We start from the raw sequence: 13,143 nt of genomic DNA, 5'->3' as shown, positions 1-13,143 counted from the left end.
TACAGACATGTGATTTATTTTTCCTTTTTTGGCCTATGAAATCAGTTCCAATTTTTTTCTTAATTGCTAAACCCAAATAAGATTGGAAGTTGAACAGAAGGATATGGCGTTTTTGATTAATGTTACAAGTGGTTGATAAATTGTTTATGACTTATTTTTTTTCTTTGCATATTCTGTAAAAATAATCATTTTAACTACTATATCAAATTTTTAAATCTAATTCCAAAAAAATCATGTATACATGTACATGTATGTACATGTAATTAAGGGGGAAAACTATATGTATCTCCCATTTCAATTTCCTAGCAAAGGGATGTTTAGTTTACATGTGTAAAATAGATCATACATTTATATGTATTTATATAAATGCATGTACCACTATATCTAATATTTTAACAAATACATCAATAGCCTGATATACACATGTGATTGAAGTCATAATGCTCAATAATTGTGAATACCATTTTACATGTAAGTACAAGTACATTTGTATTATAAGAACAAATACATGTGTAAGTTTACACGTACATTCTGTAACTTATGCCAAAAATATTTTAACTATCTATATGTGTATACATGTATACCTTGTACTTGCTTGTGCCATCAACTTTCAACATTTTAAATGCTGAAATTTCCACTTCTATTCTACTAGTCAAAATTTAATTACAGAACTATTACATTTACCATCTAGCACAGGGTCACTGGGGTATTAATATAAGAAAAATTCATGTGCAAGACTTGCTCTCTATTACTCATTCAGCCAATAAGCACTGAAATAAAATGTATTCAACAAGCCTGCATGTTAAACCAGGGGAGGATCCAGGATTTTAGATTAGGGGGTGCACAGTTAAAATTTTTTTAGGTTAATTTATTGAAATATTTTTCTAGAGTGATGCAATGTAGATATCTTTTGTGGTAAAATTAGCGAGAAATTAAAAGTATCAACCTAAAACTGCCCTAATCTACCCCTCAGAACCCATGCTTTGCAAATTTTATGGGGCGCACACCCACTATGCCCCTGCCTGAATCCACCCCTGTAAACAGTAGGAGCAAGTTGCAGCAAAAAAACAACACACTATACACGTCATATGTTTGAAAGGTCTTTTTTCTATAGACTGGAAATATTAATTATCATCAAATTGCTAATAGTGACAAGTGTACTCATACTGAACCTTTGTAAAAGAAAAAACAAAGACAATAATTTGATGTCTTAATTTAGCTGAACTTCACTGTCATACAACTATTTGGCATTTAATGCTTCATTATCACATCAACTTTCACAAGTATGCTGACCATATAAATGAATGGACAATTGACCATGAATCATTCCCCCTTCACCTTACTAGTATCCCACCCATCAGCAACAGCTATCAATGTTGACATAATCACATTATAAGACTACCCCTACGGGAGCAATTTTAGGCCTCCCACGCAAAGTGAAAGTTGGTTTTTCCGTACACGTGGTATTTGACAAAAAATGGGTAGTGAAAAATGTTGTAATTTGCATTCAAATCTATTTACGACTTAAATATCTTTCAAATGTTATAATGTAGTATCTTGCACGTTTAGTTTGTGAAACTGTTATCATAAACGTCAAAAATTAGCAAAGAATAGTGAAAAGAGAAATTACTACTTTGTTTACCTTTACAATACTTCCGATCATGCGCAATCTTAGCAACTTTTCCCGCGGATTTTTTTCTAGGAGTGAAGTCCTTGGTTATTTGATGATACTGGGTCTAAGATGCAAATCAGTATATTTTTTATTTGTATTTTATTTAATTAATAAATCGATGAATTTGCAAAGTTATTTTTGGGAACATCTTATATTTTTTCTACATTGACACCGCATAACAGCATAAAGGGGAGTTCAGTCTCTTTTTGCTCATTTTTGCCCATAAAGGTGGGTGTATGGGTTCCCAATGAAAACCCAGAGCACTTTAATTAAGACTTAAGTGGTGGATCTTGAAGTCGTTCGTTCGGCAGTGTTCAAAACCCCCTTAGAACTTACGTTAGAAAGCTTTGATAATTTTTTTGGCAAAGCTTGTATCCCTCTTTTTGTAAGCTTTGGATCGGACGCCAACCCCCTTTGTAAATTTCTGAAGATTTCTAGATCCACCACTGATCTTTGTCCGCTCTGAACCTTTACTCGATCCTCTAGTGGGGTGTAAAACAAGACAGAAAAATAAACAACAAATCAAAGCATCTGCATTTAAAGTTAATGTAACTACAAAACTACAAAAAGGTTCATTTTACGGTTTCTGTAGATAAGTTGGGAGGAAGGCTATTGAACTTACAAAACTTTAAAATGTTCGCTTTCTGACTTAAGCTAATATACAAAGAAACACCTCCCCCTTTTTCTATTTGTATTATTTGTTTAACTCCCATCATAGCATATTTGGCTGTAGTACCATCAAATTTATAAAACTGGTTACATTTCAATAGGTTTGACTCGGAAAATAAAATAAATACTAGAATCCAAACGGATTTTAAAACACCCTCACACTGTTTGAAAAGTTATAAGATGACAGCATTTAATTGTGTATTCCCTTAGTCATTAGATATGAAAGTATTTCAGGTGTGAAACACAAGATTGACAGGTACGATAGATTAGTCCGCGAAAGAAATAATCCAATACCGGTGCGGTTTATCTTATTTTTAAAACGATTTGTCATGCTATGAAAAATCGTCTTATTGTTTTGAAAAGATAAATGTATTCAAATAAGCGCGTCGTTACTTTTCTCTCCTCCTGATAATATAATATTGGTTGATTGGCGTAGAGATTTTACATGCTAATGAGTCACGGGGGGGAGTGGCTTATTGACTATAACCGCTAACAAACCATATTTTCATTCATAAACCACAAGTGTGGCAAATTGGATAGTAGGACACTTTGATAACCGAGAATTTTACAAATTAGTGTTATTTTGTTATATTTTATATTAACCACATGCATTTACCCGCAGATTTGAACGGATTAACTCCGTTCCCGGACTCCCCCCATAAAATGACAGAGGTGTTACCGGGGGAAAGAAGTCTTGGGTCTGTATCGAGTGACCACAACGAACCACTTGTAAGGACGGGGAGTCCAAACTTTGTGTGTACAGCATTACCACCTCACTGGAGATCTAACAAAACGCTTCCAGGAGGATTTAAAGTTGTATCTTTGGGAGATATTCCTGATGGAACGAAAGTGACAATTTCTGCTGGAAATGATGAGAATTATTGTGCGGAATTAAGAAATTCAACTGCATTTATGAAAAATAAAGTGGCCAAATTCAATGATGTTCGATTCGTTGGAAGAAGTGGAAGAGGTAATTTCTTCTCTATAACTTAAATTCATCTTTTCTATTTTATATGTTTATGCGACAACTGTTTAATGTTCTATTTCGGCTTTTTTTTAATCTTAAGTTGACAAAATCTTCACCGGACTTCACTCAGAAGATTTTGGGCTTTAATTTTACTAATGAAGATAAAGCGTATTACGACAACCTTAACATCACCTGAATTCCTGCCAAAGTTATTTGTGTTGTTTGTGTATATTTTTACAATGTTACACCATTAAATTACATAATATTTTGGCTAGTAACATTTGATTACATCGTTTTGTAATTTTCATGTTCTCGTGTGCCTTTGTTCCATGTACAAAAACATTTTGGAGTGTCGTTGGGTTTTTCCAACTACACATGTTAATTGGGGTTACTATTTCCGTATGTATATTCATTATGTACCTGGTTGAACTCCCGAATTGTCAGAGAAGTCCGTCATCTCGAGGCAAAACAATAAAACTAGGTGCCCTTCCTAAAAAAATTACAAGGAAGAACAAGTTTTATTTAAAAAAAAAAACAACAACAAAAAAGGAGTATTTGATCTTGCTTTCTCGGCCTTTATCCTCAACGACGATTTATGGAGTTGCATGTAACAGGTACGAGTTGATTCATGATGTTATTATTCAACCCATGTACAGGTACATTATTTGTCTATGTAAGATCTACGTCAGTGGGCGGAGTTACCGTGGGAAAATTTTAGTTTCGTAGTAAATTTGTAGTAAACATTTCCATATATGGTTATCGGTAGTTAAATCATATGTAAATAATGTTACATTGTTGGATTGCAAGCGAAACTATCGATTCAAATTTTGTTATATTGAATAATTTAAATGATACGTAAACGAAGTCGACGTATTTTCTGAATTTTTTTGTCTTATTTCCTAACGTTTAACAGTTACGACTAATGAAGAAATCACGGATTTTATTGCTACCCAAACACTACTACTAATAAAAGCGTAAGCCTTAATGGACGAGGTCAATTCAAAACCCACAATTATTTTCTAAATAATGAAGTCGAAAGAACTTAAGTTATGAAAACAAAAGCGACCCGGAGTTCATGACATCCCTTCTAGCAAATAACTCATTGTTTTCTTTTATCATAAAAACACGACGAACGATGTCGTGAAAATGACCCACGACCCCGAACACTAGCAAAGAAATAGCAATGATATCTCTCCAATTTATAATTCCTTAAATTTTAGGATCGTTAAGCTTTGCTCATAATCATATTCTTTTATCAATGTGACACTCTGTTATTAAATTATTTCATATGGCTATTTTACGGTAGATTAGGTCTTAACAAAATAATGCCTTTTTCTCTCTTTTCATTGTTACAAATGCTTGTTTATGACCGATAAAACAAGTTCATAAAACCGTAAATCAGATTTCTTCAATTCAAGAAATAATTATTTTCTTTGGGATAATAGAAATGTGATAAAGATAATATTTCAGACCCAAAGTCCATCATCTGCCTTGCTTGTATTAGTTATGTTAAAACAAAATCTTCGCACTTTGTCTTCGTTAAATTAATTGACTGGAAGCCAGTCCATTATCTGAAATTGATCTTTTGAGGTATACCATTTTGTGGTATTCTGCAATATTTGTCATTTGCAGTGCTTTATAAATATGGGACATGCGACATGCAATACAAGGGAAAATCTGAAGATCTGGTCGTGTTTTTTTTTCTTTTTTTCTTTCTCATTTTTTTTAGTAAAGACCAAATTGCATAGTAAGTAAGCGATCGCTTAAAATAAAATGTCTGTTTCCTGCTACCCTACCTACTCTAGTATATTTGTACCTACCCTTAACATTTTATGGCCATTTTGGCTCAAGCACATATAAAGTCGATATTGTTTTCCCTTTAACTCAGTGCAAAAAATAAAATAACTTCCCAACCTTCCTACCCTTTCTTCTTGCTGGTAGCAAGAAACGATACAATAATTTCAATTTGGTCAAGCGAACAAGCAATGATATTGGGAAGACCGTTATATATCAATGTTATACCCTTCAAAATAAGGAAGAAAATAATGGCATGGCTTCCGATATATATATTTATGTCTACGGTATTGTAGTTGAATACACATAATAAGGTTCAGTTTGTTTATTTGACTTGCAGGGAAAAGTTTCTCCATCACCATTGCTGTTTATACCAACCCACCACAAATCGCTCTTTACCAAAAAGCCATCAAAGTTACAGTTGACGGACCAAGAGACCCAAGAAGCAAAACCAGTAAGTATTACCAAGGACCAATCCACACTGTTCTCAAGGAATTTGGTTCAAGGCGGGGGAGGTGTATGAGGCAGTGAATTAGAAGTCCATTTTAATCTGCGTAAAGTTTTCTTACACAAGGCATTAAGTAGGGAGATTGGCCAAGGGATCCTATATTGCCGTGTGTCGATCGAAATCTTTAAACGGTTTTTAATTTTGAAAACTTCTTTTTTTTCCGTTTCCGGGTTCGAATTTATCATTCGAACGTGAACGATACTCACTAGAAGGTGCGGATTAAGGGAAAGGCGTGCGGAACGTACAGCACCCACCACCCCAAATAATAAAATTGGGAAAAGCATTATTTTGTGCTTGAAATCTTGATTTTTTTTTCTCAAATTGGCATTTAATTTTATTAACATCCTTAACCCGAAATCGTGGATCCGCACCGGACTAGCAATGTCGAAAAGAGTTACAAGTTTATTTCATTATGAAGCTCAAATTATTGAACAATCTTTTGACCGATGATGAATTTTAAAGCACTTAACTGCATAAGCTAAGATATTAACAAGTACATCTTATGTATTCAATAATATTGTTTTGCATCACTGGTTTGCTTTTTGATACTGACAATGAATCGTAGGCCATCAAAAAAACATTCTGTGAAGGAAGATGCGATTAGGTAATAAAAAATAGGATTTCTGGGGATAACAAAGTGGTTCCGATAGAACATAAAGTATACCAATGTATTTAGTTGTTGCCATGTTTTTGTTTTTCGCTTTACAATATACGTGCATGTGTACTAACAATGTCATCGAGTTTACATACGGTGTTTGTATGTATAAATACGCAGTATTTTTACTACGCAATATTGCCTCCCCCGGGCCATGACTTTGGCAGATGGCTCTTAAATACGTACTTGACTATCCATCTGGATATGCTTTCATTTGCTTAGCCTGTAAATTAGGAAGATAGTGTCTTTTTTGTTTTGAGTGCTTTGCAATCGTTACAACAGTGTTTGATCTTCAAGTTCTCAATATTTTAGATATGATACTTTTTCCGGGAATCTTTGAAATCGGGTCGTTAGATCGAGGCCTTTATTGACATTTCAGTCTAATGTAAATAAATCATTTATTTCTCAATGACATAAATTATGTTCTGGAGGTTCGAGTGCGGAAAAGATAGCCCATATGCGTGCAAAACATGCCTTTTTTCTTAATGGAAAATTAGCTCTTTTTCTTGTCGTATGATTTATCTAAAAAGTTTAGCGAAAAAGGGATATTATTATAAGACGTGTGATAAATTTCTTTCATTTAGTTAGTCATTGAAACTCTTTGTGGTGTAAAACACAAAATGAAATTAACATAACAATAAACCAATGATGATTCGCTTTGTTACGTAATGTCGAAGTTTTCTAAGATTTGATGCTAATCAACTCTGCAATGCAGCATTGCAAGATGCAAACATCTGCCGCGTCAATTCCATTTTTGAATAATTTGAATATGAACTCTATTGTGGCTTAAGAACGTCGGCTGCACAAACTGTTTCGATACATTGTGTCGCCCTGATAGGTGTCGTTGGTCTATGGTCGATTTTTTTTTATCTCAGAAACCGAGGGCAGTTTTGAAACGTCTCATTAGCAACTCTGGTTCTCCGCAAAATAAGGTTTCTGGATAATTAAATGGTTTTCTATCATTGTCTGCGGGATTCTTTAATTGAATGAATCTGTCCTGAAGTGCACAAGCTAAAATTGAAATAAATTTTGACCATACAAAGCCGTTTGAAAAAAAAAATGTTTTCTGAAAAGATCTATTGTTCTTGTACTTAAATCTAAGACGAAAAATGTGTTAAGTTGGCCAGTCTAGAAGTGTCATTTTACAGTAAAATCCATCTACATGAAAATGTTTTCTGTATCTATGAAACTGCACGGAGTTACTAGCGGGACTGTCATTCCCAATGTCTCTGACTCAAAAACAATGAAGAAACGAAAGTTAATTTAATTTAGGTCCATATGTACGTACATGTATTTCATTTAGATTTTCAGGAATTTTAACTTTTAGTGATCTAAGTTGAGTAATTTTCCCACCTTTTCCTTTTAGAACTACGTACTGACGATCGCAGAATCCATCGACCTAGTCCCATAGATTTTCAAGAGAGAAATCCATACACAGAAAGACAATTTACAACACATATACCAGATTGGAACCATATCAGACGACCACTGTCACAGCAGACGGACAACACAAGGCGCGTGATCGAACCATCTTCGGATACAAATGGATACCATCCTTCCGGTACAAAACTATTATACTTTATTACATTTTGGTGTTTTAATGCAAGAAATTTACCAATCACCCAATTTATGAAACATTTATACATATTCCTTTTAAAATAATTACACATGAGACACAACAGCAATAAACGGTTTACCACTACATGCGGGTGTTAAGGTGCGGTTACTTGACCTTGGATTATAATCTGATTAACCACATGTATTACCAACTTCAAACACCAAACCATAACGGAAAACTGGGTAACCGCCATCCAAACCGTAACAAGATTACATTTTACATCAAACTTAGGCAGTCATGCTAGTGATCGGAATGAATTGGCCTACGTTTTTATTTGTATTGTTTTGGTTTTTTTGTTTTGTTGCTTTTGTTTTGTTTTATTTTTCTTGGGGGGGGGTCTGTACACTTCGGTCATTTTATTCCAGGATAGATTGATCATTTTAATTTTTCAGGCACATGTTTATCTTGTTATAATTGAAAGAACAGCAAATATGTCCTTTCATTAAATCTCAATAATTTGTTGAATAAACTTTTCAAATAACGTTTTGTAATATCAGTCACGTGACCTTATCATCTACTGGGTAACATTTAAACCCAGAGTTTTCAATGATTCATAAAGATTAGTCAGTGATTACAATTCATGTTCGCCATCCTTCTAAACACCAATGCACCTATCTAACCTTCCATGTTTTTTTTCACAGAACATCCTAATAAGAGGAGTCCATGGAGCGGATATGACCCGGTATACCCAAATATTACTACAAACTCGTCTTCAGTACCATTTAGTCAGCAACAGCCTATAAGTGTTCCGTCAGTTCCCGGTAAGTTTTCTAATTATACTCTCTCCGTACATTTGGGGCCTTATTGACTCGTAGTGATTGGCGTGACCATCCTTCTTTTTTAATAGACCCTTTTGTGGTAAGTCGGTGAGCATGCTCAATATACACTTCCGCGAGGTAAGAGCTTGGGTAGAACAAAAGAATTTTCCTCGCGGAGGTGTATATTGAGCATGCTGTACGCATGCTCATGTATAGCATGCTCATCGACTACCCCAACGTTAGCACAAAAGGGTCTTACAGGAGGAAAAAGAGATGTGTGATGCAAAATAAGCATCTAAACCTTACAAAACAAGCGCTGGAAAATTTATTGGCAAAAAAAAAAAAAAAACATGAACATGACCACATGTGACATGACTTCACCTAAAAATTTTTAAAAGTGTGGTGCAGAAGAAAACTGATATCAGTGCATGTCTGTGGTCTAGAGTGGCAATAATGGTTCGTAATATAAAAAAGATAAGATTTTCATGATTTGGATAAAACAAGTAGACTCCATGCATGCCTACTTGCGAAAGATAAAAAACAAACCGACCTGTCATATAAATACACCATTTTAAAAATTTCACGGAATCACGTTCATACCGCCTCGGCCAACAATGAGAAACAACTTACATTTGTTTTAAACTTCAAGTGTTTGATGATTTTGTGGAGATTATAAAGTTATAATATTTTATGTACAGTAAAACCTGCCTAAACCGAACCCTGAATAATTTGAAAACCTGTCTAAACCACACATTTTTAATGTCCTTTTCTATCAATTTAAATGTTTTTTTTTCACCTTGGTAAACCTAACAACTGTCTACATGAACCATTTTTAAGTCGGAATGGGAGTTCGGTTTAGGACGGGTTACACTGTAATACAGCTAGTTACCTGAGACGTACTGAACTACATCTGTCAACATAGACCCAGAAAACTATGATAAATGTAATTTCACCATTTGCCATGACAAGTACCTAGGAAAATTTAATGTCTGAAATTTTACTTAGACCATTTAATTAAAACAGTTATGGGGCAAACAATTAATATCCTTGGGGCCTTGGCTCTTAATTTTTTTTAATTATTTTTGAATACCAGCACAGTACAACTGGAATTTTTTTTCTGGAAGTATTGTATCATAGCTAAAATGATTGCAAATTTTGCAATTACAGCCCTTTTAAATTAAATTGTTGCTTCCAAAAAAGGTTTTGATATGCTTCTGGAAAATATTCTAATATGCTGCATATACTGAAGGTTTTTCTTCTCTTTTAGGACACGATATAACTCCACCTCCACCACAAACCCTTGATTCCATGAGCATTGATCAGAAATTTTCCGTACCACCAACAAAAGATACATCTCATCTAGATCTAGTCCCGGTGTCAAATCGACCTTTGCCGCTCACGATCCCTGACCCACAAAGGATGGATTCTGTTAGACCTTTCGATTCTCGTATGTCTATGGATCTTCCGTTGATGATAGGACCAACTTATACCGCCGATGTGCGCATTGAGCACCGAATGTCTGAAAGATACTCTGAAAGTATGTTTGGAAGTCCACAGTTCTCTGCCTCATCTAATCTAGACATTTTGCGAGAAAGTCGACACATTTCCTCACTACGAGAAAACCGCGGTGATAGTACTTTATCGCTTCCGGCACCATCTATGATCTCTCATGACATACTTAGTGGGTTCCAGCCATCTACTACAATGTCGTCATCGCTATTAAGCGGAAGTCCCTCCGCAGTGGTGCCTCCTAGTTTTTTGTATCCCCACCTCTCCCTTTCATCCGCTCCACAATATCAAACCAGTCTCTACATACCTTCTGGAGAGGTTAGAACTTACGAAGTCCTTGGAGGAAGGCCGTCTGACATCTCAATGCGCGTTGAGAGACCACTGCCATCGGCTTCGCCATCTCGTCTGATACCCGAAACAGTCAATCAAGAACAAAGATTCGGAACTCCTCATGATGGCCGGTCTCGGATGGACTCTCGAAGGGCGATTACAAACATGGATACAGCAGCTGATGCAACTAGAACCCCACCTAGACAATCGGATACTGCACACGTTCCAGATTCAGCTGTTTGGAGACCATATTGAATCATCAACAAAGATCGAGCCTGGTTAGCTCTTGGTATAAACTTTGTAAAATCCTGGTCGGTAAACAAGGTTTAGACTCACTGTAGGAGTGAGTGTAGGGAAGACAGTTAATGGAGTAATGCATTTCTAAGAAAGAAGTTTGGTGCTCATTATTTTAATGATGGTTGTCTCAGAACTGATCTCAGTTGAAAAGATTTGGAAGAAACGTTTTCGGTACATACGGGACGATTGTTTTAAAGCTAGTCATTTTTATCGTCAAACAGCAGATTCGATGCTTATGTACTGAATACTTTATCATGTTATCGTCGTCGGTGAAACTAAGCATTCTATATAATCTAGCTTTAAAACTGTAAATGTTGGCATTCTATATATTATCCCCGTACATTTTTCCATCTTTGTTGTACATGTAGATTTTATAAGTACATACCTATTTTTAAGGTAATCTGGAACAGTGTCGCCAGATATTACTGTCAAAACCACGAGATTGTGGTGTGGGAACATTGTGGCATTTTATTGTTGATAGATTTTGATGAAACTACACTATTTCGGGGACTTATTTTTTTTATTTGATTCCCAACCTTGCCTTGATCTACCAAAGAACATAATAGAGTTAAAGCGTAGTGGACTTACTTTTTATTAGTGCTTTCTTTTTACAGGTTTTCATAAATTTACATAAAAGGCAACACATAAATGTCTGTTGGTCTGTACATGGACAAAGTGAAACCATATCAGTGCTATTTGGTTGCAAAAAGCAATTTACGCATTTATTTTATTCTTTTTTAATAATTTTATCAATAATTCCAACATGTGTCTTGAAAACATTTTCCATATCGTTAATGCGTTGTCTGTTATACATCTTGGGAGTAGATCACCTTCGTGGAATTGTGGGAAGTAATGGCGGTGAGGGCAAACAAATGGGAAGGTTGTGTGTTGGAGAAATTTGCGGAAAGCGGACGGATGTAGATCAAACAGAGGTGGGCTATTTAAAGCCATGACATATTTAAATGAACGATGGGTTGATTTGTTAAATTTTGCATTACCTTAGAGTTTGGTTATTTTTTTTCAAATCCCACGAAGGTGACTTATTTCCAAATTTTCATGTTATTCCTTGTCTTGACTTTCATTAAATTATTCTTATTAAAGCTTTTGTATTTTAAAGATCGCACTTTTGTGTGGTTATATTGTCATTTTTTAATAAAACTCGAAATGTATTTGAAATAATTTTCTTTTATTTTCATACTGAATATTTAGCACTGGTATAGAAAAGATACCTGTGATTCATGCAGTACTAAGGAGAATATTGTTGGAATGTAAAGGCTTCTAGATTTCACACACCATAAAAAAACAAATAAATATAAAAACCTTCATTTAAAACAAAGACCGTTTTGGAGTATTTTTTTTTATTATCATAACAAGTCATATCCGTCGTCTTAGTAATTTGCTATTGCCTGAAAGTTATTAAATAACCTGAAATGGACTATGGAAATATATATATATATATATATATAAAATCATACACGTACATGTGTAAAAATAGAAGTAAAAATAAGCCACTCCGTTCCATAAGTACACCTTTTTATGGTTGAGCGAATTCGAATTTCTTCTCAACTGTATCGAACAAAAACATCTCCGTAATACGTGAGTCGTTAAAACTGTCATCACTTGATAAAACGCATTTCGCATCTAATTTGCATAAAATATATCAGGATAGGCCATACATTAATTACAATTGTGAAAAATATGGAGACAATGTATGTCTTTGTACTCCGTTACCGAGAAAAGCACATGACAAAATGAAATCCAATATATCCGTATAAGATACGACAAACACATATGCATGCATTCAGTCGAATTAGCTTTGTAAATTCATAAATGTGGTCATCCTTCATTAAAATTTAACAATGCATTATGAAACTAAATATTACATGTATATGCAAAATTTCATTTTTTTTCAAAAATACATGTAATGCGGCGGATCTAGGATTTTAGATTGGGGTGGGGGCGCACAGTAAGAATTTTTTAGGAAAATTTTGAAATATTCTTCTACAGTGGGTGCAATGTGGATATCTTTTGTGGTAAAATTAGCAAGAAATTAAAGCTTCAACCTAAAAGCGCCAAAATCTACCCCTGGCAACCCATGTTTTGCAAATTTTAGGGGGGCGCACACCCGCCACGCCCCCGCCTTAATCTGCCCCTGTAAATCAAGATTGTGTGTGTGTGTGTGTTGTCGTCACTCTTGTTCTAAGAAGGGTTTATATATGACTGTACATACCGAAATTGTTGATTTCAGCCCTAACATTATTTTTTTTATTACTTTTCTAATATCTATATTACATTCGTTAGATAGTAATTGGCAAAACATAATGTTCCTAATTTTTCGGCAATTATTCCAACAATTTCCCTGAAGG

The 13,143-nt window shown here is 34.7% G+C and overlaps 2 protein-coding genes across 12 annotated transcripts in view; one reads left to right on the top strand and one right to left on the bottom strand.

The window, feature by feature from the left end:
* LOC148613709 (transcription initiation protein SPT3 homolog) overlaps positions 1 to 1,675 on the bottom strand; it is an 81,945-nt gene extending 80,270 nt beyond the window's left edge. For 2 of the 8 annotated variants that reach the window (XM_088587239.1, XM_088587247.1), the window contains exon 1: positions 1,339 to 1,452. The gene's annotated coding sequence lies outside the window, so the exon portion shown is untranslated. Of the gene's footprint in view, positions 1 to 1,293; positions 1,316 to 1,338; positions 1,453 to 1,642 lie in introns of those variants that run through there. The other 6 variants (XM_088587245.1, XM_088587248.1, XM_088587240.1 and 3 more) reach the window with 6 other exon arrangements.
* LOC148613708 (uncharacterized) overlaps positions 1 to 11,956 on the top strand; it is a 63,395-nt gene extending 51,439 nt beyond the window's left edge. For all 4 annotated transcript variants that reach the window (XM_088587238.1, XM_088587235.1, XM_088587236.1 and 1 more), the window contains exons 2-6: positions 2,964 to 3,311; positions 5,443 to 5,556; positions 7,632 to 7,826; positions 8,525 to 8,644; positions 9,909 to 11,956. In XM_088587238.1, the coding sequence (XP_088443364.1) occupies positions 3,005 to 3,311; positions 5,443 to 5,556; positions 7,632 to 7,826; positions 8,525 to 8,644; positions 9,909 to 10,735 (1,563 nt within the window). In that variant the 5' untranslated portion in view covers positions 2,964 to 3,004 and the 3' untranslated portion in view covers positions 10,736 to 11,956. The remainder of the gene's footprint in view (positions 1 to 2,963; positions 3,312 to 5,442; positions 5,557 to 7,631; positions 7,827 to 8,524; positions 8,645 to 9,908) is intronic.
* The last annotated feature ends 1,187 nt before the right edge of the window (positions 11,957 to 13,143 follow it).

The sequence above is a fragment of the Perna viridis genome, chromosome 6, assembly GCF_037379345.1.
Source record: "Perna viridis isolate PV_CMFRI_1.1 ecotype Kerala chromosome 6, ASM3737934v1, whole genome shotgun sequence".
Lineage (NCBI taxonomy): Eukaryota > Metazoa > Mollusca > Bivalvia > Mytilida > Mytilidae > Perna > Perna viridis.
The sequence above is the reverse complement of the archived record's forward strand: the minus strand, read 5'-3'. Positions and strand labels throughout refer to the sequence as shown.